General features: G+C 37.1%; 1 protein-coding gene across 3 annotated transcripts in view; it reads right to left on the bottom strand.

Annotated features, from left to right (window-relative positions):
• The window catches only part of TTC17 (tetratricopeptide repeat domain 17), a 160,761-nt gene that overhangs the window by 111,079 nt on the left and 22,562 nt on the right, over nucleotides 1–27,120 (bottom strand). For all 3 annotated transcript variants that reach the window (XM_081239256.1, XM_081239255.1, XM_081239257.1), the window contains exons 2-5: nucleotides 22,625–22,714; nucleotides 11,241–11,410; nucleotides 10,016–10,127; nucleotides 9,652–9,783 (exon numbers count right to left, since the gene is read on the bottom strand). In XM_081239256.1, coding sequence (XP_081095382.1) covers nucleotides 9,652–9,783; nucleotides 10,016–10,127; nucleotides 11,241–11,410; nucleotides 22,625–22,714 — 504 coding nt within the window. The remainder of the gene's footprint in view (nucleotides 1–9,651; nucleotides 9,784–10,015; nucleotides 10,128–11,240; nucleotides 11,411–22,624; nucleotides 22,715–27,120) is intronic.

Here is a 27,120-nt window from a genome sequence, read left to right as displayed (position 1 = left end):
AAGGAGCCCACCTGCTGCAACTAAGACCTGGCACAACCAAATAAATAAATATTAAGAAAAAAAGATTAAAACTAGTATAATTCTTTATTAATCATCCTTAAGTATTCTATCTTCAAGGAAAAAATATGATTCTTGAGTGTTGCAACGAAAGGTTTTAGCACTAAGTGTAGTTGGTTATGGAATACTATATTCTTTTACACTTGACTTATGACTTAGGCTTCAGTCTCCTTTTTAGTAGCCTTTTGAGAAAGTTTTCCTGTAAATCAACAAGTGATTTTTAATCTCTTATTTTTAAACCTTATATTGTGAATTGGGACAAAAAGATCAATTAAAATTCTACATGATCCGCCTGCCAATGCAGGGGGCACGGGTTCGACCCGTGGTCTGGGAAGATCCCACATGCTGCAGAGCAACTAAGCCCGTGCGCCACAACTACTGAAGCCTGCGTGCCTAGAGCCTGTGTTCCATAACAAAGAGAAGCCACTGCAATAAGAAGACCAGACACTGCATTGAAGAGTAGCTCCCGCTCACCCCAACCAGAGAAAGCCCACGTGCAGCAACGAAGACCCAACGCACCCAAATATAAATAAATAAATAAATTTATTTTTAAAAATACATAAATAAAAAATAAAAATTCTACATGAACTACTAAAAGCATCATGATAAGGAGAATACTCATCATAGTATATTCAAAGAAAAATAAATGTTTAAATAAAAATCTATAAGATTTCTTACCCCCAGACCAGGAATAAAACCTGTGTCCCCTGCCTTGGCAGGTGGATTTTTTTTTTTTTTTTTTTTTGCGGTACGCGGGCCTCTCACTGTTGTGGCCTCTCCCGTTGCGGAGCACAGGCTCCGGACATGCAGGCTCAGCGGCCATGGCTCACGGGCCCAGCCGCTCCATGGCATGTGGGATCCTCCCGGACCGGGGCACGAACCCGCGTCCCCTGCATCGGCAGGCGGACTCTCAACCACTGCATCACCAGGGAAGCCCGGCAGGTGGATTCGTAAGCACTGCATCACCAGGGAAGTCCCCAGATTAATTTAAAGACAGGGCAAACAGCAGAAGCAAGAAGAACTACAATTCTGCAGCCTGTGGAAGGAAAACCACATTCACAGAAGGATAGACAGAATGAAAAGACAGAGGACTTTGTACCAGATGAAGGAACAAGATAAAACCATAGAAAAACAACTAAATGAAGTGGAGATAGGCAACTATCCAGAAAAAGAATTCAGAATAATGATAGTGAAGACGATCCAGGACCTTAAAAAAGAATGGAGGCAAAGATCTAGAAGATGCGAGAAATGTTTAAAGAAGACTAGAAGAATTAAAGAAGAAACACCTAGGGCTTCCCTGGTGGCGCAGTGGTTCAGAGTCTGCCTGCCGATGCAGGGGACACAGGTTTGTGTCCTGGTACAGGAAGACCCCCACATGCCGTGGAGCGGCTACACCCGTGAGCCATGGTGGCTGGGCCTGCACGTCCGGAGCCTGTGCTCCGCAATGGGAGAGGCCACAACAGTGAGAGGCCCGCGTACCGCAAAAAAAAAAAAAAAAAAAAAAAGAAACACCTAGAAGAATTAAAGAACAAACAAACAGAAATGAACAATACAATAACTGAAATGAAAAATACACTAGAAGAAATCAATAGCAAAATAACTGAGGCAGAAGAATGGATAAGTGACCTGGAAGACAGAATGGTGGAATTCACTGCTGCAGAACAGAATAAAGAAAACAGAATGAAAAGAAATTAAGACAGCCTAAGAGATCATGGGGAAAACATTAAATGCAACAACATTCGCATTATAGGGGTCTCAGAAGGAGAAGAGAGAAAGGACCGAGAAAATATCTGAAGAGATTATAGTTGAAAACTTCCCTAACATGGGAAAGAAAATAGACACCCAAGTCCAGGAAGCACAGAAAGCCAAGACAGGATAAACCCAAGGAGAAACATACCGGGACACACAGTAATCAAACTGACAAAATTTAAAGACAAAGAAAAATTATTGAAAGCCACAAGGGAAAAATGACAAATAACATACAAAGGAACTCCCGTAAGGTTAACAGCTGATTTCTCAGGAGAAACTCTACAAGCCAGAAGGGAGTGGTATGACTTATTTAAAGTGATGAAAGGGAAGAACCTACAACCGATTACTCTCCCCAGCAAGGATCTCATTCAGATTCGACGGAGAAATCAAAAGATCTACAGACAAGTAGAAGCTATGAGAATTCAGCACCACCAAACCAGCTCTACAACAAACGCTAAAGGAACTTCTCTAAGTGGGAAACACAAGAGAAGAAAAGGACCTACAAAACCAAACCTGAAACAATTAAGAAAATGGTAATAGGAACAAACATATTAATAATTACCTTAAACGTGAATGGATTAAATGCTGCAATCAAAAGACACAGGTTCACTGAACGGATACAAAAACAAGACCCATATATATACTGTCTACAAGATACCCATGTCAGACCTAGGGACACATACAGACTGAAAGTGAGGGGATGGAAAAAGATATTCCATGCAAATGGAAATGAAAAGAAAGCTGGAGTAGCAATACTCCTTTCAGGAAATAGACTTTAAAAAAAAGAATGTCACAAGAGACAACGAAGGATACTACATAATGATCAAGGGATCAATCCAAGAAGAAGATATAACAATTATAAATATATATGCACCCAACATGGTAGCACCTCAATACATAAGGCAACTGCTAACAGCTATAAAAGAGGAAATCGACAGTAACACAATAATAGTGGGGGACTTTAACACCTCACTTACACCAATGGACAGATCATCCAGACAAAAAATTAAAAAGGAAACACAAGCTTTAAATGACACAACAGAACAGATGGAATTAATTGATATTTATAGGACATTCCATCCAAAAACAGCAGATTACACTTTCTTCTCAAGGGTACATGGAACATTCTCCAGGATAGCTCACATCTTGGGTCACAAATCAAGCCTCAGTAAATTTCAGAAAATTGAAATCATATCAAGCATCTTTTCTGACCACAATGCTAGGAAATCAGAAATCAGTTACAGGGAAAAAAAACGTAAAAAACACAAACACATGGAGGCTAAACAATACACTACTAAATAGCCAAGACATCACTGAAGAATCAAAGAGGAAATCAAAAAATACCTAAAGACAAATGACAATGACAACACGATGATCCAAAATCTATGGGATGCAGCAAAAGCAGTTCTAAGAGGGAAGTTTATAGCAATACAAGCCTACCTCAAGAAACAAGAAAAATCTCAAATAAACAATCTAACCTTACACCTGAAGGAACTACAGAAAGAAGAACAAACAAAACCAAGAGCTAGTAGAAGGAAAGAAATCATAAAGATCAGAGCAGAAATAAATAAAATAGATACAAAGAAAACAATAGCAAAGATCAACAAAACTAAAAGCTGGTTCCTTGAGAAGATAAACAAAATTGATAAACCATTAGCCAGACTCATCAAGAAAAAGAGGGAGAGGACTCAAATCAATAAAATTAGAAAAGAAAAGGGAGAAGTTACAACAGACACCAGAGAAATACAAACCATCCTAAGACACTACTACTACAAGCAACTCTATGCCAATAAAATAGACAACCTGGAAGAAATGGAAAAATTTGTAGAATGATATAACCTTCCAAGACTGAACCAGGAAGAAATAGAAAATATGAAGAGACCAGTCACAAGTAATGAAATTGGAACTGTGATTAAAAATCTTCCAACAAACAAAAGTCCAGGACCAGATGGCTTCACAGGTGAATTCTACCAAACATTTAGAGAAGAGCTAACACCCATCCTTCTCAAGCTCTTCCAAAAAAATTGCAGAAGAAGGAACACTCCCAACTCATTCTATGAGTCCACCATCACCCTGATACCAAAACCAGACAAAAATACTACAAAAAAAGAAAATTACAGACCAGTATCACTGATGAATATAGATGCAAAACTCCTCAACAAAATACTAGCAAAGAGAATCCAACAACACATTAAAAGGATCATACACCATGATCAAGTGGGATTTATTCCAGGGATGCAAGGATTCTTCAATATACGCAAATCAATGTGATACACCATATTAACAAATTGAAGAATAAAAACCATATGATCATCTCAACAGATGCAGAAAAAGCTTTTGACAAAATTCAACACCCATTTATGATAAAAACTCTCCAGAAAGTGGGCATAGAGGGAACCTACCTCAACATAATAAAGGCCATATATGACAAACCCACAGCAAACATCATTCTCAATGGTGAAAAACTGAAAGCATTTCTTCTAAGATCAGGAACAAGACACAGATGTCCACTCTTGCCACTATTGTTCAACATAGTTTTGGGAGTCCTAGCCATGGTAATCAGAGAAGAAAAATAAATAAAAGGAATACAAATTGGGAAAGAAGAAGTAAAACTGTCACTGTTTGCAGATGACATGATACTATACGTAGAGAATCCTAAAGATGTCACCAGAAAACTACTAGAGCTAATCAATGAACCTGGTAAAGTTGCAGGATACATAATTAATGCACAGAAATCTCTTGCATTCCTATACACTAACAACGTAAAGATCAGAAAGAGGAATTAAGGAAACAATTCTAATCACCACTGTAAGAAAAAGAATAAAATACCCAGGAATAAACCTACCTAAGGAGGTAAAAGTCCTGTACTCAGAAAACTATAAGACAGTGATGAAAAATATCAATGATGACACAAACAGATGGAGAAATATACCATGTTCTTGAATTAGAAGGCTCAATATTGTGAAGATGACTATACTACCCAAAGCAACCTACAGATTCAATGCAATCCCTATCAAATTACCACCGGTATTTTTTACAGAACTAGAAAAAAAAAAACCCTTGAAATTTGTATGGAGGCACAAAAGACCCTGAATAGCCAAAGCAGTCTTGAGGGAAAAAAAAACAAGAGCTAGAGGAGTCAGACTTCCTGACTACAGACAATACTACAAGGCTACAGTAATCAAGATAATATGGTACTGGTACAAAAACAGAAATACAGATCAATGGAACAGAATAGAAAGCCCAGAGATAAACCCACACACCTATGGTCAACTAGTCTATGACAAAGGAGGCAAGGATATACAATGGAGAAAAGACAGTCTCTTCAATAAGTGGTGCTGGGAAAACTGGACAGCTACATGTAAAAGAATGAAATTAGAACACTCCCTATCACCATACACAAAAATAAACTCAAAATGTATTAGAGACCTAAATGTAAGACCGGACACTATAAAACTCTTAGAGCAAAACATAGGAAAAACACTCATTGACATAAATCACAGCAAGATCTTTTTTGAACCACCACCTAGAGTAATGGAAATAAAAACAAAAATAAACAAATGGGACCTAATGAAACTTCAAAGCTTTTGCAAAGCAAAGGAAACTACAAACAAGACGAAAAGACAACCCTCAGAATGGGAGAAAATATTTGCAAACGAATCAACGGACAAAGGATTCATCTCCAAAATATATAAACAGCTCATGCAGCTCAATATTAAAGAAACAAACAACCCAATCCAAAAATGGGCAGAAGACCTAAATAGACATTTCTCCATAGAAGACATACAGATGGCCAAGAAGCACATGAAAAGCTGCTCAACATCACTAATTATTAGAGAAATGCATATCAAAACTACAGTGTGGTATCACCTCACACCAGTTAGAATGGGCATCATCAGAAAATCTACAAAGAACAAATGCTGGAGGGGGTGTGGAGAAAAGGGAACCCTCTTGCACTGTTGGTGGGAATGTAAATTGGTACAGCCACTATGGAGAACAGTATGGAGGTTCCTTAAAAAACTAAAAATAGAATTACCATATGATCCAGCCATCCCACTACTGGGCATATACCCAGAGAAAACCAGAATTCAAAAAGACACATGCAACCCAATGTTCCTTGCAGCACTATTTACAATAGCGAGGTCATGGAAGCAACCTAAATGCCCATCGACAGACGAATGGATAAAGAAGATGTGGTACATATATACAATGGAATACTCAGCCATAAAAGGAACGTAATTGGGTCATTCATAGAGACGTGGATGGATCTAGAGACTGTCATACAGAGTGAAGTAAGTCAGAAACAGAAAAACACATATCATATATTAACGCATATATGTGGAACCTAGAAAAATGGTACAGATGAACTGGTTTGCAGGTCAGAAACTGAAACACAGATGTGGAGAACAAACGTATGGACACCCAGGGGGGAAAGCAGCGGGGGGGTGGGGGTGGGGGTGTGATGAACTGGGCCATTGGGATTGACATGTATACACTGATGTGTATAAAACTGATGACTAATAAGGACCTGCTGTTCAAAAAAAATAAATAAAATTTAAAAAAAAGAAAGATTGTAAAGGGCTTCAAGAGGTCATATTTTCCATCACCCTAACTCAGCTGTGCTGTACATACTGTAACAGTATTAGAAAATTTAAGATGACCTCCTTTATACCTGACCAATCTGTTAATTTTTTTTTAACACACTGACTCCTATTTTCAATTGATGTTTAATTTGTATTATATTCACTACTTTTCAATTTTTCTCTCTTATTGGTTTAGGAAACTTTTAAAAAATCTTCACAAACACAGCCATTTTATTATGTTAAAAGTTTTAATGTTGGGCTTCCCTGGTGGCGCAGTGGTTGAGAGTCCGCCTGCCGATGCAGGGGACACGGGTTCGTGCCCCGGTCTGGGAGGATCCCACATGCCGCGGAGCGGCTGGGCCCGTGAGCCATGGCTGCTGAGCCTGCGCGTCCGGAGCCTGTGCTTCGCAACGGGAGAGGCCACAACAATGAGAGGCCCACATACCGCAAAAAAATTAAAAAAAAAAAAAAAAAGTTTTAATGTTTTGATTTCCAACTGTCATCAGCAAAGTTTTAATATATTTCACGGACAAAAAACAAAAAGATACATGCACCCCAATGTTCACTGCAGCACTATTTACAGTAGCCAGGTCACAGAAGCAACCTAAATGCCCATCAGCAGACGAATGGATAAAGAAGATGTGGTACATATATACAATGGAGTATTACTCAGCCATAAAATGAATGAAATTGGGTCATTTGTAGAGACGTGGATGGATCTAGAGACTGTCATATAGAGTGACGTAAGTCAGAAAGAGAAAAACAAATATCGTATATTAACGCATATATGTGGCACCTAGAAAAATGGTACAGATGAACCAGTTTGCAGGGCAGAAATAGAGACACAGACGTAGAGAACAAACATATGTACACCAAGGGGGGAAAGTGGCAGTGGGGGTGGTGGTGTGATGAATTGGGAGATTCGGATTGACATGTATACACTAATATGTATAAAATAGATAACTAATAAGAACCTGCTGTATAAAAAATAAATAAAATAAAATTCAAAATAAAAAAACGATTTCTCATAAAATCTCCGCTCTAATCTATAAATGTTCAAATGTCACTATTAATTATTCTCTCTCTTTTGAACACATTTTTTCCCTTGGCTCTTAGGATATCACATCCTTCTGGACATCCTTTGGATCTTTTCTGCTGGCCCTTCACCCTCTGCTTGATAGATAATGTAGGAGGACCCAGGACTTCTTCTCAAACTTCACTCTTCTCCAGATGACCGTATGTAATCCCACAGCTACAAATACTCCCTACTTAACAATTATTCTCTACCTATATGCCCAGCTCTGACCTCTACTGGAATTCCAGACTCACATAGGTATTTCAGATTTAACTTGACCAAAATAGAACTCTATCTCATCTCTCACCCCAACACTGCTCCTCCAAGTTGCTCAAGCCAAAAATTAGGGAATTACCTTTGATTCCTCTTTTTCTCTCATTCCCCATATCTAATTAATCAGCTTCTAAACTTCTAAACATTTCCTGAAATAGTTTAAGTTCCTTCATTTCCACTACTAACCCTTCTAGTTCAAACCATCTTCATCTCTCTCTTGAATTACTGCACTAGCCTTCTAATGGTCTATTTCCAAGTTTGGCCTCCTTTAGTCCCCTCTCCATGTAAGTTTGACAGTGTACTTTAAAAAGTACTCAGTAAATTATGTTACTCCTCTGCTCCAGCTTCTCAGCACACTTGTAATAAAATTCAAAGTCCTAACTTTGGCTTTCAGAGCTCCACATAGTCTGGCTCTGGCCTACTACTTTGGCTTCATTCTCTATCATCCTCCCCTTTGCTCACCAAGCTCCAGCCATACTGACCTGAATTTAATTACATAACACTTGTTATATACTGAATGTGTCTCTAAACATTCATATATGGACGCCCTAACCCTTAATGTGACTATATGTGAAGATAGGGCCTCTGAAGAGGTGATAAAGGTTAAAAATCCAATAGGAAAAAAAAAAATCCAATAGGGCCAGTCCCCTTATAAGAGGAAGATTTATCTCTCTCTCTCTCCCTCCCTCCCTCCCCATGTACACACTGAGAAGAAGCCATGTGAGGACACAGCCAGAAGGTGGTCATCTACAGGCCAGAAAGAGAGTCCTTAACAGGAACTGAATCAGCCAGCAACATGATCTTGGACTTTCCAGCCTCCAGACTGTGAGAAATAGGTTTCTGCTGTTTAAGCCACACAGTCTGTGGTATTTTGTGACGGCAGCCTGAGCTAACCAATATACTACCAAGCTCATTAAGGCTTCAGAGCCTTTGCTCATTCTTCAGCCTAGAAAGTTCTTCCTTGATCTTTGACTTTTGGTTCCTTCTTGTCATTCAAGTATCAGCTTAAATTTCATCTTTCCAGAGAGGATAACCCCAACTGCTCAACCTAAAGAAGCCAACCAATTACCCTCTATTTTAATTTTCTATAGAACATTTACCACAATGATCTACTTTCAACTAACAATTCTCTGAACGATATCTTAAATCCCAGGCCAGTTTTTCCTTATTACTTATCAATTCTGGGGATGCAGTATTTTACATTACCTTCAGAAAAACAATATGAAGAAGGTAACTTAGCTACAAAAATAATCCTATAATATATAATGCATTTGGATAAACATATAAATATATAATATATTTGGGTAAACTGTATATAAATGTTACAATTACACATTTTACTTAGTACCACTATAATAGTGCTTAGAAACTAGCCTGCATTTTACAAATCTCCTTAGGCACAGAGAAGAGCAAAAACTACTTTCTAAATTCCCACATGTTATCCTGAATGATACCTTTAAATTCTTGGGTCTTATTACATAATTCCCCATTTCATTATTTTAAAGTAGATGTTCCCTTAAAATTACATGAAGATTTTATTGTTAGTGGTGATTCTTTTACCTGTTCAGAAAACAGTGATAATCTATGTATTTCCTGTGTGTAGACATATATCAAAGACACTAATGTTAATGTTCTTTCACACTCAAAATATATAATCTAGTTTATAAGCCCTGTTGCTTATATTAGTTTATAATTTGCTTTTTCATGAATTAGTTTAAATAAAACTTTTCAGCATCTTGTCCTGGTAAAGGGGACTGGATTATCAATGCTTCTCTCTAACTTTGAACTATACAGTTTATATTACTGTAATCATGATTTAAAATCACTCTCTAGACAAAAACAAGCTAGCTAGACAAAAACATGACATTCTGTTCACACAGGGCCTCCGGGCTCTTTAAGTCATTTACGACTTACCTTCTGTAGGCCTTCATGAATGAGGTGACCTATGTCATCTATACTCCTTCCTAACCGTTTAGATAGATATGTGAAGATTGGATCTTCTTTAGGTAGTAGAGGTGCAGAAAGATTAACTCTCTCTTGTACACCCTGAGGAGAAGAAAAAATAGAAAAAAAACAAAAAGGAGATTATAAGACATTAGAAATCACAAGTAATTTGGTATCTTATGGCATTTAATTTGAAGGAATTTTAAGAAATAGGAGATGTTTGTTACATTATAAAGCTGTTTGGAAGGAAAGAAGAAAGAAAAAGAGTATGTATAAGCAAGAGATTAAAGAAAAAAATGAAAACAAACAAAACCCCCCAAATTTCTCTACTTACTCGCAAGTGCTGAAAAGCATGTATACTATACGGAAGTTCTAGAATTTTAGTACAATCAGGCTGATCAGGGTCTGGAGGGACAGGAGATTCTGTGTCTATATAATCTTCAGGGCTAAAATATCAAGAGGCAAGAAGTAATGAATGAATGAAAAGCGAAGATATGTCCAATTTTCCCCTAATTAAATCATATTCTCAAAGCATCTCACTTTACAACCAATATTAGTCAACATGCATACTTTTTTCATAGAGCTGTTGTTAGAGCAAAATTTTTTGCGAGTTCAACTTAAAGGAGATATATCAAGAGTTAGGGAGGGCCCACGGTTCGATCTCTGGTCAGGGAACAAGATCCCATATGCATGCCGCAACTAAAAGATCCTGCACGCTGCAACAAAGATCCTGCATGCCACAACTAAGACCCAAAGCAGCCAAATAAATTAAAAAAAAAGTGGTTAGGGTCACAAACCATTAAGACTGTGGACTCTGGACTTCCCCAGTGGCGCAGTGGTTAAGAATCTGCCTGCCAGTGCAGGGGACATGGGTTCGAGCCCTGGACCGGGAAGATCCCACATGCCACGGAGCAACTAAGCCTGTGCGCCACAACTACTGAGCCTGTGCTCTAGAGCTCGTGAGCCACAAGTACTGAAGCCCGCATGCCTAGAGCCTGTGCTCTGCAACAAGAAGCCCGCGCACCGCAATGAAGAGTAGCCCCCGCTCGCCGCAACTAGAGAAAGCCCACGCACAGCAATGAAGACCCAACGCAGCCAAAAACAAATTAATTAATTAATTTCAAAAACAGACTGCGCTTTTCAAAAGCTAATATAACACTGCTCAACTCTTTCTAGAAATGTTAAACCAGTTTACACTTCTATATAGTCTTTCTACATTTTTACCAGTTATTGATTTTTAAACAATTTTTTCAATTTGAGAGATGAAAAATATGTCTCAGTATGCACTTATCTGATCATTACTGAGAAATATTTTTTCCACATGTTTATTGGCCATTTGCATTTTTTTTACCATAAATTGTTCAATTTTCTACTGTGCTTTTAAATATTTTTAATTGATTTGTAAGAATTCTATACATAGTATACATTTTGAACTTTGAAATTTCAATAAAGTCATTAGTGACTGAAGTTTTTTCTCATTAGAGAAATAATTTCTAGTTGAGTTGAGAAAGGTCTGTTCAGGAAGACGTACTTTATTTTTGGAAAGAGAATTTCTTTACCTGATATCTTTGCTCTCCAAAGTTATGTATGTGCCATCATACAGATCTAGGTCCCCTAAAGGTACCTTGGCTTTGATGCAGTCTGGATCCTCTTTATTATGTCTCTGTTCCAGTCCTGTATCTCTGTCCTCATTCTCTTCTATATGAATTTTTTGAGCAACTAATTGCTTCTGTTGAGAAGAAAATAAGAACACAAATGGATTTTTCTAATATTTCAACCTAGATACAATGTAAGAGTAAGGAGAATTTAATGTGTTGAACAAGTCAGAGAAATCAAAATATGCCCTGGGTTACGTTAGTTGACATAAATAAGCTTCTTGAAACAGGTGTCCATATACAGAAAGTAACAGAACATGACATTTAAAATACTGGCACATGAGTGCCTTATGATATGATCTCTGACTATCTATAAAGCTACATCTATCAACTTAACTGGCACAGAATAGCTCAGCAATTAGAAGTACCTTGAATTGTCCAAATGCGTCATATTTCAGTCCTTGAAGACATCTAGCACACTGATAGTGCTACCTGAAGTAACTAGTGTTCCAGGGGAATTCCTGCCACTGACATATTTTTTCCAAACATACAGAGGAATTACGTTAACAGCCATGTTTCCACCACCCTATCTATCTTAACATTTGGCCATACTCCAGATTTTTCTAAAAGAAAAAAAAATACTTGAAGCCCCTCTTAACTGCCTTTGAGATCCATCTCTCACTTCCAAAAGATACCACTATCCTGGGAATGCCCTCGTGGTCCAGTGGTTAGGACTCGGCACTTTCACTTCCAAGGCCTGGGTTCAATCCCTGGTTGGGGAACTAAGATCTCACAAACTGCGGTGCAGCCAAGAGAATAAATAAATAAATAATTAATTAAAAGAACAAAACTTACCACTATCCTGAATGTTTTATGCATCATTTTCATGTAAATTTTATAAAATATTACTATATTGCCCTACTTTTCTTAAAATATTACTTTATATATATATCTACAGCTATATCTCCAAAATCAACATATAGCATTGCTTTGCAAATTTGGAAATTTTATATAAATACTATCATACTGTATGTATTATTCTACAACTTTCTTTTTTTTTTAACTTAATATTATGTCTTTGACATTTATCTACATTGGCCGGTATAGCTCTAAATTTTTCATTCTAACGGATTTATAAAGATGTGTTTATTTGGGGCTTCCTTGGCGGCACAGTGGTTGAGAGTCCACCTGCCGATGCAGGGAACACGGGTTCGTGCCCCGGTCCGGGAGGATCCCACATGCCGTGGAGCGGCTAGGCCCGTAAGCCATAGCCCCTGAGCCTGCGTGTCCGGAGCCTGTGCTCCACAACAGGAGAGGCCACAACAGTGAGAGGCCCGCGTACCTCAAAAAAAAAAAAAAAAAAGAAAAGTATTTATTTTCCTGTAAACCATTAGGTTGCTTGTTTTAAAATATTTTTTGCTTTTAAATGTGCTATAGTATTCTTATAAAACTGTCATTGTGTAAGAGTTCCAGTAGGAGAAAAATATGGGGCTGTATGGGATACATTTTCAGTTTATTTAGTCACTGTCAATCTGCTCTTCAAAGTGGTTATAAAAACTGGAATTCTACCAACAGATTAGGATAATATCCATCTCCTCATTAACTTACCAACATTTGGTTTTGTCTTACTTTTTTAAAAAATATTTTTAATTTTTTTATACAGCAGGTTCTTATTAGTCATCAATTTTATACATCAGTATATACATGTCAATCCCAAACACCCAATTCAGCACACCACCAACCTCACCCACCCACGGTTTTCACCCCTTGGTGTCCATACGTTTGTTTTCTACATCTGTGTCTCAACTTCTGCCCTGCAAACTGGTTCATCTGTACCATTTTTCTAGGTTCCACATATATGCGTTAATATACGATATTTGTTTTTCTCTTTCTGACTTACTTCACTCTGTATGATAGTCTCTAGATCCATCCACGTCTCAACAAATGACTCAATTTTGTTTCTTTTTACGGCTGAGTAATATTCCACTGTATATATGTACCACATCTTCTTTATCCATTCATCTGTCAATGGGCATTTAGGCTGCTTTCATGACCTGTCTATTGTAAATAGTGCTGCAAGGAACACTGGAGTGCATGTGTCTTTCTGATTTCTGGTTTTCTCTGGGTATATGCCCAGTAGTGGGATGGCTGGATCATATGGTAATTCTATTTTTAGTTTTTTAAAGAACCTCCATATTGTTCTCCATAGTGGCTTGTACCAATTTACATTCCCACCAACAGTGCAAGAGGGTTCCCTTTTCTCCACACCCCCTCCAGCATTTCTCTTTGTAGATTTTCTACAAAGAGATGCCCATTCTAACTGGTGTGAGGTGATACCTCCTTGTAGTTTTGATTTGCATTTCTCTAATTATTAGTGATGTTGAGCAGCTTTTCATGTGCTTCTTGGCCATCTGTATGTCTTCTTTGAAGAAATCTCTATTTAGGTCTTCTGTGCATTTTTGGATTGGGTTGTTTGTTTTTTTAATATTGAGCTGCATGAGCTGTTTATCTATTTTGGAGATTAATCCTTTGTCCACTGATTCGTTTGCAAATATTTTCTCCCATTCTGAGGGTTCTCTTTTGGTCTTGTTTATGGTTTCCTTTCCTGTGCAAAGACTTTGAAGTTTCATTAGGTCCCAATTGTTTATTTTTGTTTTTATTGCCATTACTCTAGGAGGTGGATCAAAAAATATCTTGCGGTGATTTATGTCAAAGAGTGTTCTTCCTATGTTTTCCTCTAAGAGTTTTATAGTGTCTGGTCTTACACTTAGGTCTTGAATCCATTTTGAGTTTATTTTTTTGTATGGTGTTAGGGAGTGTTCTAATTTCATTCTTTTACTTGTAGCTGTCCAGTTTTCCCAAAACCACTTACTGAAGAGACTGTCTTTTGTCCACTGTATGTCTTCGCCTCCTTTGTCATAGATTAGTTGACCATAGGTGCATGGGTTTATCTCTGTGCTTTCTATCTTGTTCCATTGATCTATGTTTCTGTTTTTGTGCCAATACCTTATTGTCTTGATTACTGTAGCTTTGTAGTATAGTCTGAAGTCAGGAAGTCTGATTCCTCCAGCTCTGTTTTTTTCCCTCAAGACTGCTTTGGCTATTCGGGGTCTTTCGTGTCTCCATACAAATTTTAAGATGATTTGTTCTAGTTCTGTAAAAAATGCCATTGGTAGTTTGATGGGGATTGCACTGAATTTGTAGATTGCTTTGGGTAGTATAGTCATCTTCACAATATTGATTCTTCCAATCCAAGAACATGGTATATCTCTCCATCTGTTGGTATCATCCTAATTTCTTTCATCAGTGTCTTATAGTTTTCTGCATAGAGGTCTTTTGTCTCCCTAGGTAGGTTTATTCCTCAGTATTTTATCCTCTTTGTTGCAATGGTAAATGGGAGTGTTTCCTTAATTTCTCTTTCAGATTTTTCATCATTAGTGTACAGGAAAGCAAGAGATTTCTGTGCATTAACTTTGTATCCTGCAACTTTACCAAATTCACTGATGAGCTCTAGTAGTTTTCTGGTGGCATCTTTAGGATTCCCTATGTATAGTATCATGTCATCTGCAAAGAGTGACACTTTTACTTCTTCTTTTCCAATTTGTATTCCTTTTATATCTTTTTCTTGTCTGATTGCCGTGGCTAGGACTTCCAAGACTATGTTGAATAACTGTGGTGAGAATGGACATCCTTGTCTTGTTCCTGATCTTAGAGGAAATGCATTCAGTTTTTCACCATTGAGAATGATGTTTGCTGTGGGTCTGTCGTATATGGACTTTATTATGTTGAGGTAGGTTCCCTCTATGCCCACTTTCTGGAGAGTTTTTATCATAAATCGGTGTTCAATTTTGTCCAAAGCTTTTTCTGCATCTATTCAGATAATCACATAGTTTTTATTCTTCAATTTGTTAATATGGTGTATCACATTGATTGATTTCCACATATTGAAGAATCCTTGCATCCCTGGGATAAATCCCACTTGATCATGGTGTATGATCCTTTTAATGTGTTGTTGGATTCTGTTTGCTAGTATTTTGTTGAGGATTTTTGCATCTATATTCATCAGTGATATTGATCTTTAATTTTCTTTTTTTGTAGTATCTCTGTCTGGTTTTGGTATCAGGGTGATGGTGGCCTCAAAGAATGAGTTTGGGAGTGTTCCTTCCTCTGCAATTTTTTGGAAGAGTTTGAGAAGGATGGTTGTTAGGTCTTCTCTAAATGTTTGACAGAATTCACCTGTGAAGCCATCTGGTCCTGGATTTTTGTTTGTTGGAAGATTTGTAATCACAGTTCCAATATCATTACTTGTGATTTCAATATCATTACTTGTGATTATTTTCTCTTTCTTCCTGGTTCAGTCTTGGAAGGTTATACCTTTCTAAGTATTTGTCCATTTCTTCCAGGTTGTCCATTTCATCGGCATAGAGTTGCTTTAGTAGTCTCTTAGGATGGTTTGTATTTCTGTGGCGTCTGTTGTAACTTCTCCTTTTTCATTTCTAATTTTATTGATTTGAGTCCTCTCGCTCTTTTTCTTGATGAGTCTGGCTAATGGTTTATCAATTTTGTTTATCTTCTCAAAGAACCAGCTTTTAGTTTTATTGATCTTTGCTACTGTTTTGTTTCTATTTCATTTATTTCTGCTTTGATCTATATGATTTCTTTCCTTCTGCTAATTTTGGGTTTTGTTTGTTCCTCTTTCTCTAGTTCCTTTAGGCGTAAGGTTAGATTGTTTACTTGAGATTTTTGTTTCTTGAGGTAGGCTTGTGTAGCTATAAACTTCCCTCTTAGAATTGCTTTTGGTGCATCCTCTAGGTTTTGGATCATCGTGTTTTTACTGTCATTTGTCTCTAGGTATTTTTTGATTTTCTCTTTGATTTGTGCCGTGATCTCTTGGTTATTAAGTAACGTATTGTTTAGCCTCCATGTGTTTGTGTTTTTTACGGTTTTTTTCCCTGTAATTCATTTCTAATCTCATGGCATTGTGGTCAGAAAAGATGCTTGATATGATTTCAATTTTCTTAAATTTACTGAGGCTTGATTTGTGCCTGAAGATGTGATCTATCCTGGAGAATGTTCCATGCGTCCTTGAGAAGAAAGTGTAATCTGATGTTTTTGGATAGAATGTCCTATAAATACCAATTAAATGTATCTGGTCTATTGTGTCATTTAAAGCTTCTGTTTCCTTATTTATTTTCATTTTGGATGATCTGTCCATTGGTGTAAGTGAGGTGTTAAAGTCCCCCACTATTATTGTGTTACTGTCGATTTCCTCTTTTATAGCTGTTAGCAGTTGTCTTATGTATTGAGGTGCTATGTTGGATGCATATATATTTATAATTGTTGTATCTTCTTCTTCGATTGATCCCTTGATCATTATGTAGTGTCCTTCCTTGTCTCTTGCGACATTCTTTATTTTAAAGTCTATTTTATCTGATATGAGTATTGCTACTCCAGCTTTCTTTTGATTTCCATTTGCATGGAATATCTTTTTCCATCCCCTCACTTTCAGTCTGTATGTGTCCCTAGGTCTGAAGTGGGTATCTTGTAGACAGTATATATATGGGTCTTGTTTTTGTATCCATTCAGCGAGCCTGTGTCTTTTGATTGGAGCATTTAATCCATTCACGTTTAAGGTAATTATCGATATGCATGTTCCTATGACCATTTTCTTAATTGTTTTGGGTTTGTTTTTGTGGGTCCTTTTCTTCTCTTGTGTTTCCCACTTAGAGAAGTTCTTTAGCATTTGTTGTTGAGCTGGTTTGGTGGTGCTGAACTCTCTTAGCTTTTGCTTGTCTGTAAAGCTTTTGATTTCTCCATCGAATCTGAATGAAATCTTGCCAGGTAGAGTAATCTTGGTTGTAGGTTCTTCCCGTTCATCACTTTACGTATCATGCCACTCCCTTCTGGCTTGTAGAGGTTCTGCTGAGAAATGAGCTGTTAAGCTTATGGGAGTTCCCTTGTATGTTATTTCGTTTTTGCCTTGCTGCTTTCAATAATTTTTGTCTTTGTTTTGCCAATTTTATTACTATGTGTCTCGGTGTGTTTCTCCTTGGGTTTATCCTGTATGGGACTCACTGCACTTCCTGCACTTGGGTGGCTATTTCCTTTTCCATATTAGGGAAGTTTTTGACTGTAATCTCTTCAGATATTTTCTCTGGTCCTTAATCTCTCTTCTCCTTCTGGGACCCCTATAATGCGAATGTTGTTGTGTTTAATGTTGTCCCAGAGGTCTCTTAGGCTGTCTTCATTTCTTTTCATTCTTTTTTCTTTATTCTGTTCTGCAGCAGTGAATTCCACCATTTTGTCTTCCAGATCACTTATTCGTTCTTCTGCCTCAGTTATTCTGCTATTGATTCCTTCTAGTGTAGTTTTCATTTCAGATATTGTATTTTTCATCTCTTTGTTTGTTCTTTAATTCTTCTAGGTCTTTGTTAAACATTTCTTGCATCTTCTCACTTTGCCTCCATTCTTTTTCCGAGGTCCTGGGTCATCTTCACTATCATTATTCTGAATTCTTTTTCTAGAAGGTTGCCTATCTCCACTCCTTTTAGTTGTTTTTCTCAGGTTTTATCTTGTTCCTTCATTTGGTACATAGCCCTGTGCCTTTTCATCTTGTCCATCTGTGAATGTGGTTTTTGTTCCACAGGCTGCAGGACTGTAGTTCTTCTTGCTTCTGCTGTCTGCCCTCTGTGTCCTACTTTTTAATTTATGTCAATCTCATGGGTATGAAATGTTATCTTGTTATAATTATTGGGGTAGACTGTATTATTATTAACAAATTTGTGCCCCTCCTTAAAAGAGAATTCTACATCATCACTGTTCTGCTGGACTCCAATGTGACCAACATGATTTCCTTTGTTCGATGTAACATGAGAAGCATCATATGAGCCTTCTAGAGGGAAGCATTTTTAGAGCCAGTGTATGCTTCACCATGTTCTTTCTTTTCCCTCAGGTAGTGAGAATGGCAATATCCAGGCTGTTGTAGGTATATTTCTCATATGTACTATACAGCTAAACTAAATAAGAAATCCAATCTGATATTCCACGTTTTAATCAGTTTGTTTAATCTGTTTATATTTATTGTGATCACTGATCTTATGGATTTATTTCAACCAGATTATTTTGGGTTTTCTGTTTATCTTACTTTTTCTTTGCTGCTTTTTTCTCATTTCCTGCCTGATACACTTTTTTTTTTCTTTTTTTGCAGTAGGCGGGCCTCTCACTGCTGTGGCCTCTCCCGTTGCAGAGCACACGCTCTGGATGCGCAGGCTCAGTGGCCATGGCTCACGGGCCTAGCCACTCCATGGCATGTGGGATCTTCCTGGACCAGGGCATGAACCCGTGTTCCCTGCATCAGCAGGCGGACTCTCAACCACTGCACCACCAGGGAAGCCCCTGATACACTTATGATACACTTTCTACATTCCCTCCCCTCCCCCTGTATCTTCTCTTTGTTTGTAGGTTTGAAAACTATAGATTGCATTTCTGTTATTTTGGTTACTGTCCTTACTCTTCTTTTGGTTAAGTTTTTCATCAGTAAATATTTCAGTATGATTCTGAAAGATTCTCTTTTTTAAAAGATAATACAACACCATTATCACATGCAAAAAACAGTAATTCCTTAATATTATATATCCAGTCTGTGTTCATTCCCAACTGTTTCTTCCCTCTATTTTAAAATACAATTTGTTTGAGTCAAAATTCAGTAAGGTCTACACACACTGCAATTGGTTGATTTGTCTTTTAAGTCTCTTTTAATCTTCCGGTTACCCCTCTATTTGCTGTTTTTTAATCCCTGTAATTTATTTGAGAAAGAAATTGGGTTACTTATCCTGTAGAGTTTATTACTCTACAAGATTTTACTGACTGCATCCCACAGGTTTAACATGTTCCTCTGTCCTCTGTATTTCCTGAATACTGACACCAGGATCCAGGGGTTCTTAACTTTTTCATGTCATGGACTTCTTTGGCAGTCTGATGAAGCCTACAAACCCTTTCTTAGAATAATCTTTTAAATACACAGAATATATAAAATGACAAAAGAAACCAATTATAGTGAAAAGCAAATTATACTGTGGTTTGATTAGATTTATATTTCTTTTGGCAAGACTTCTGAAAGGTGGCGATATTCTTCAATTTTTAATATGCATACCTATACATTTTCCAACAGGATTTTAATTTATTCAGTTATTTTTGCATCCTGAACACAACAGAAGAGTTAACATGCTTTAACTAATCATTGAGCATGCCCCAACCCACCTACAGACTGGTAATTTTATTTAGTTTTATCTTTTAAACACAGAAAATAAATAAATAAATTTAGCAACTTTTTCATCAATGTTTTTACTCACCATTACACATTCTATGCACTTCCACTGGATTTACTTCTCTTCTTGCAGAAGTACATCTTTAATTTTTTTTTAAGTGAGGGTCTGTGGTTAGTAAACTGTCTGTGTATGTCAGAAAACTGCTTTGTCCTCACTCTTGAATGATGGTTTAAGAGAATATAAAATATTATATTTAAAAGAATACAAAATTCTAGACTTAACACTTTGATGCTATTCCTCCACTGTCTTCTAGTATCTAAGAAGTCATCCAGTAGTCACTACTTTGTAGATAAACTGTATTACTTAGTCTCATGGCTTTATGTCTATGTCAATGCATAACAAATTTATCTCTCTAGCTCAGACCTTTACCCAGGAGTCCACACTAGAAGAACCAACTCCTCACTCAGCGTCTCCACTTAGATGCCTAATAGGTATCTCAAACAATATACCAAAGCTAAACTCCTCCCCAGTCTACACCTCCTTCAGTGTTCTATATCTCAGCTAATACCAACTCCATCCAACATCAATCGCTCAGGTCAAAAATCTTGGAATCATCCTTCACCCCCTCTCCCTATCTGTCTGTCTCTTCCCAACTACTCCATGATCATCTGTGTCTAGCAGTTTTGTAGTTGCTTCCAGGTTCTATCCAGACCCCAGGCCCAAACTCACATCACATAATTTTAGTTTAGAGTTTCTACTCCAAAGTAATATTCTACCCTGAAATGGTGTTCAGTAAATTGAAGATGCAATTATTGAACCACTGGATGGTTTGTTTTGTTTTTTGGTCATTAGGTTTTGTTTTTTCTTCCTGCTTTTTTTTTTTCTTCCATCAGACTCTTTTCAAGCTCCATCCTAGTCTTAGAGCAGTAGTGAATTTGGTTATCTTCCTTTATCTTGCACAAAATATTGTCATCTCCTTTATTCCATAGAAATGAACAACCAGACACCAGAGCCTGTTCCTGGCCTCGAAGACCAGCAGGTTTACAGTTTCAGCTACATTCTCAACTTAGTGTTTTGTTCCATTTCTGGTCTATGGAGATATTTATGTTGTGTTTAGGCCTGACTATATTTTATTTTGATTTCTGTTTTGTTTTTTATCTGTCATTGTTATGTATATGAAGCAGAAGTAAAAACTAAGTACTAAGTATAGACTCATTACACTACCTTCACCAAAATTGGTGGAGTCAATATTTTTCATTTCCATTTTCAATGACTTGGTAAATGGCATTTTCCCCCTACACATCCTCTAATTTAAGTCTCCTTTCTTTATATTAAATAATACTGCCACTTAGAGAGATAACAATAAACATATATAATGGTGTCTATGCATCTGAAAATAAAAATTACTTTCTGCACCACTGCATCTTTCTGAACACCGTGTTGAAGCTTCCAAGCATGAAGCCCAATAAATATATCTATTGTCTTTTTCCTAGTATTCATAAAAATCAACATTTCCAAATTTATAAGTGACAAAACTGGTAGGAACAAGGTGAGATACTATTTAAAAAATGGTGAGATGTTCAAGTTTTATAAATATTCCTAAAGTGCTACTACCTATACACAGTTGGTTAGTATGTGCTAAAAGCTCCTCCTTCTTAATTTACAGAAATTTAAAAAATATACAATTATAACTACTGCTGTTGATAGATGTACCAGTTTGAATTTATATAAGTGAAATTCAGAACTTTTACCTTAACTATAAAGTGAATGGCTACCTGGCTTTACCTTTGGTTTAAGCCAGGAGATAAGGCGTTTGCCTCTGGTTCTGCCCTAACTTGTTTTGTGAAAATCAGGCAATTCACTGTCTTTAGGTCTAATTGTTTCCTTGCTTCTAAAATGAGGATGACCTTTATGATTCCTTCTAGCACTCAAAGACTCTGACTCTTATTATTTCCAATAATTTTCTAGATCTTATTTTGCAAATTGGGTTACTTTTTCTGCAACTTAACGTTTCCTTAAAATTTGGATTCAATTTACGCTGTAACTTTTAAGAACAGGTTTTATGAGAGAAAAAAGAAACTATTTTTTAAATAGTTAATACTCTTTGCTACTATGAAAAATCAGTTTATGAAAATCAGTGATAGAAACAAAAAGGTCAGATTTTATTAGCACTAATAAATATCAAGTTTTCAAGGTGTGGGAAAAGAATTTGAAAAAGAACAGCTATATGTATATATATAACTGAATCACTCTGCTGTACACCTAAAACTAACACAACATTGTTAATCAACTATACTCCAATATAAAATAAAAATGAAAAAAAAAGTTTTCAAGATGCAGAGTGATGAATGCTTTTCACCTCAATCATAAGAACACAAAATACCAAGACCCTAGTTTTTACTAGCTGGGAATTAACAAAATTATATTTTTATGAGGTATTCAAACCATTCTTCCTTTCGATATTTTACCCAAATTCTCCTTCCAAGAATATCCTGAGATAATGCCTTTTCATACTTGATGGAAAAATTTATACATGGAAACTTTGTTCAAGGATATAGTGAGTCAAGAACGAGGCATAAAAGAGAAAAACAAATATCATATATTAACACATACAGTGGAATCTAGAAAAATGGTACAGATGAACCATTTACAAGGAAGAAATAGAGACAGATGTAGAGAAGATATGGACACCAAGGGGGTAAAGTGGGGCGGGGGGGGTTGTTGTTGGTGGGATGAATTGGGCGATTGGGATTGACATGTATACATTAATATGTATAAAATAGATAACTAATAAGAACCTGCTGTATTAAAAAAATAAACAAAAAGTAATCATAAAAAAATAAAACAGAAACAAAAAAGAGACATGAAACCCAGGCTCCGGTAGTCTGTTTCTCTTACTATTGCTCAAAAGGCATTCTGATTTAAAAAAAAAAAAAAAAAAAAAAAAAAAAGGACAATCTAAAAGTTGACTATTCCTGTAAAAGTCAGAAGATTTAAGAAATGCTTTACTTATTCTTTGAACACAACACCTCCTGTGAAATGCAACAAGTATCAGCTGCATATCACGTCCAGTTGCCTCACCTCCAGTTCTTTGAGGTAGTTAACTGTTGTTTCTTGTCTCATTAATATCACTAAGTCATGGGGATGCTTCAAGTTCATAGGTGAATCCACCTGCAAGCAAGCAAACAATAGATAAATAAAGCTCAGATTTCATTAACGTTTGTTTGGATATGCCTTAAATTATTGTCCAATCACCATTATAATTAGTGTTAGGTGCTCAGTAAACTTAAGGGGTATTTCCAAAGTGATCACATGTAAATTTCAGCAAACAGAATGAGAGGTTCAATAGCTGTCCCTTGAACTCCAACTTGAAAGAGCAAGCTTTCAAAGTGAATATTCTGACTAGTCATGTAAGAAATATTCAAGAAGAGAAGTATTTGGAAATGAATGATAAAGTAAATTCCTTAAAATATATTTTATACCTATACTAATAAAAATAGATTGCTTTGTCTTGATAGCACATTCCATATCTGAACAGGTCTGGTAGCAATAAAAGGAAAAATACAAAAAGCATCTATTTTTGCAGTCTATTTGCAGAAGCCATAAATCAGAGATAATATAAAATAACCTTGAGACTTAGTTTACAATTCTTGTTTCTGAATCATAAACAAGCAACTATGTTGTTGAATATGTAGGAAAAATGAACCCTCATATGCTGGTAGCAGGCTTATAAACTTATTATTTGGAGGGTTCTTTGACAACGTATATCAAAATTTTAAAAGTACATACCCTTTGATCTAGGAATATAAATTCTAGGAAACTATCCTATAGGCATTCTTTAAACAAGTGGGCAAGGATGCTCACTATATTACCTTTAGCTGAAAAAAACAAACAGAAGACCCAACAAACCTAAGTCCAGCAATGAGAGAACAGGGAAAGCCACTGTCCAGTGGAATGGGATACAGAAAAATGAGATCTACTATCATGGAAAGATGTTCACAATGTATAATTAACTAAAAGTAATGAAGAATAATGAGTATGCTATACTTTTTTTTAAGAAATTACATTTCTATAGATATAGATGTATACATGTCTGTATATGCACAAAACTGAGATGGTTTACAGTGATTTCTTTTGGGAAGCGGGATTAAGAAGAGAGGTACATTTGTATCTTTTACTTTATACACTTGTGTGTGTGTGTGTGTGTGTGTATATATATATATATATATATTTTTTTTTTTTTTTTTTTGCGGTACGCGGGCCTCTCACTGTTGTGGCCTCTCCCGTTGCGGAGCACAGGCTCCGGACGCGCAGGCTCAGCGGCCATGGCCCATGGGCCCAGCCGCTCCGTGGCACGTGGGATCCTCCTGGACCGGAGCAGGAACCCGTGTCCCCTGCATCGGCAGGCAGACTCTCAACCACTGCGCCACCAGGGAAGCCCTATACACTTGTATGTTTTTAAACGGTCTATAATACACACATAATATGTTTATAATAAGGAAAAAACAATACATACACACACACCGGGTTTTTTGAATTTCAAGAAAATCTAAGACAGTGGCCTTGGAGTCTAAGAGATGAAATGAAGTTCCTGCTATCCCTTAGTGTTAGACTGTCAAATTATAAACTAGCTCTTCAGGAAGTTCTACTCTGAGAAGAAACTACTGGGTTGGCCAAAAAGTTCATTCGGGTTTTTCCATAACATCTCTAAGAATCTTTCTATAATCTCTAAGATCTTGACATCAGCTAAATTAATTTTAGAACTAGCTTTTTAAGTGCAGAAGATAGCCTTGCTTAGGCCTTGGTGAATGCAAGTCTATTAAAAAAAAAATTTAGGGCTTCCCTGGTGGCACAGTGGTTGAGAGTCCGCCTGCCGATGCAGGCAGGGGACACGGGTTCGTGCCCCGGTCCGGGAAGATCCCACATGCCGCGGAGCAGCTGGGCCCGTGAGCCATGGCCGCTGAGCCTGCGTGTCCGGAGCCTGTGCTCCGCAAGGGGAGAGGCCACAGCAGTGAGAGGCCCGTGTATCGCAAAAAAAAAAAAAAAAAATTTAAAAAGAGGGAATGGGAATTCCCTGATGGTGCAGTGGTTAGGACTTGGTGCTTTCACTTCCAGGGTTTGGGTTCAATCCCTGGTTGGAGAACTAAGATCCCACAAGCTGTGTGGAATGGCCAAGAGAATAAATAAATAAATATTAAAAAAGAGGGAATAAAAACAACATGAAATAAGTTCAATGGTTGCTTTAATAATATGCACAATAACACTGGGCGATGTTGGGTTACTGCATATAAAACTCATCTGCCTTTTCTCATTCTACCATCTCAGAGATGCCACAGGAAAAAGGGATGCTAGTCTGGACTAACTTCCACTCATACTTTCATTGCAACTGTCTGAACTACATAATCATCATTATGCAGTTATGGATAATTATAATCTCCCGTGGTCTCTCTTTTATGACAAAATCCCTTCAGTGCTTCCCCTGGCTTTCCTACAATACTGGAATTAACATTAAAACTAGAGTCTGAATTTAAAAGGCACTAAATAATAGCAAGGCCTATACTTGACCACCTGAGCTGTGAATCTTCTCTATCAAACAATCAAACATGGCAAAGGCCTACAAGCAAAACGCTAGGTGTTTCTCAATGAGGTGTGGAAGCTTTGGCTTCTCTTTTCATTGTATCTCAGACATCGAGAGGTAGTGATTTAATACATCTCTCTTTATTTATTTATTTATTTATTTATTTATTTTTGTGGTACATGGGCCTCACCATTGTGGCCTCTCCTGTTGCGGAGCACAGGCTCCGGATGCGCAGGCTCAGCGGCCGTGGCTCACGGGCCTAGCTGCTCCGCAGCATGTGGGATCTTCCCAGACCGGGGCACGAACCCGTGTCCCCTGCATCGGCAGGCGGACTCTCAACCACTGCACCACAAGGTAAGCCCCATCTCTCTATATTTAAATGAGGTTTTCACAAAAAAATTGGGGGAGGGAGAAGGAATGTGGGAGTATGACATTCCCATTCCAAAATACCCAACCAGTCTGATTACCTGACATTTCGAGAACTGCAAGAGGAATGACAGGATGAGACAAATGAAGATTTACATTAGAGAAATACTTAAAGTATAATCTTAACTTTAGAGTAAAAAGATACTACATAACCAGCAGGGGTCTGGCCAATATTCAATTGTGAGAAAATACTTTTCATTTCCTTGAAGCATTTAGTTCAACAAAGTTACAGTAGCTAGAGAAGGTATAAAGATAAAATTATTAGCAGAAGGAAGGGATTCCACTGACAGTTTGACAACTGTGTTTCCCTTTTTGACTTGGCAGCAAATGGCATGGATCTCTGCCAGATTAGGGTTGGTTACAGAAGATTTATAGCCTGACACATATTTTTATTGAGGTACTTTCAAGTTCTTAAATTTCAAGACTCTATGCTAATTATCTTTGGCAAATGCCAATCAGTTTGAATTTCTCTCCTTTCAAATACCTCTCCTCCTTAGAAGATTACGAAAGATGTCTGACATGTCTGCTAAGATGTTTGACAACTCTGTAAATACTACAACATCCATTCAACTAATAAAAATTTATTAAGCCTCTATGAACCAGGCACACTAGGAGTCCGTATCTGGAGTGTATGTACTCCTATTTTATATAAAATGTGAGAAGGAATGGTAATATCCCTTCAAAACCTTTAGCATTTAGAAGTGGCTGCTATAAGCCCGAGGGCAAAGAGTGATAGAAATTACAGAGAGGTAGGTTAAAAATGACATAGTGCATACACAAGATCTCAAAGCACTTTATGGCTTTTTCACAAAGAACAGACTTCCACTGCTGCACAGCACAATAAATGGTGCTTATAATGATCCGAATAAAAAAGAAAAAGTGAAATTATTTTCAACTTGCTGTACTTAAGGTGAGAAAGCATGAAATACATTTTAGAGCAAAATTTAAACTGCAGGGAAAAACTGACCATTTATTTGGAAATTAGCTATAATGGAATTCAACTATTCAAAATGATTCATTTTCTTAAGACTTCCAGGTAAACAAAGCTTCACTGTTACTACAGCAATTTATTTTAATAAAGAAAATGACAAATTATGTAAGACAATTCAGTTTTATTTTCCTTTTAATATATTGTATAAGCACATGTACACAACTGTATATAACAACAGTAAATATCTTGCTCATATAGAATTCATTTTCATCTGCTGTCATCTCTAACCAAGGTATTGGTAGTTCCTGCACTTCCAATCTGGAGTTCTACCTCTGTGCATTCAGTAAAATCACATGTAATGGATGGAAATGTCACTATATAAAGGTAATGACTTCACTGCCAAGTTAAACAAAGGGTGAACAAATTAAATTTAAAAAACCAATCTAGGGAACGCCCCGGCAGTCCAGAGGTTAAGACTCTGCGCTTTCATTGCCGAGGGCGTGGGTTCGATCCCTGATCAGGGAACTAACATCCCTCAAGCCACGCGGTGTGGCCAAAAAAACCCCACCAAATCTAAAATAATCAACCTAACGAAATAAACATTTTTGAGTTCTACAAAACCAATCACTTTCCACTGGTCCT

The sequence above is a fragment of the Mesoplodon bidens genome (assembly GCF_964165515.1).
Source record: "Mesoplodon bidens genome assembly, chromosome: 7".
Classification (NCBI taxonomy): domain Eukaryota; kingdom Metazoa; phylum Chordata; class Mammalia; order Artiodactyla; family Ziphiidae; genus Mesoplodon; species Mesoplodon bidens.
Note: the sequence above shows the minus strand (reverse complement) of the source record. Positions and strands in the feature narration are given on the sequence as shown.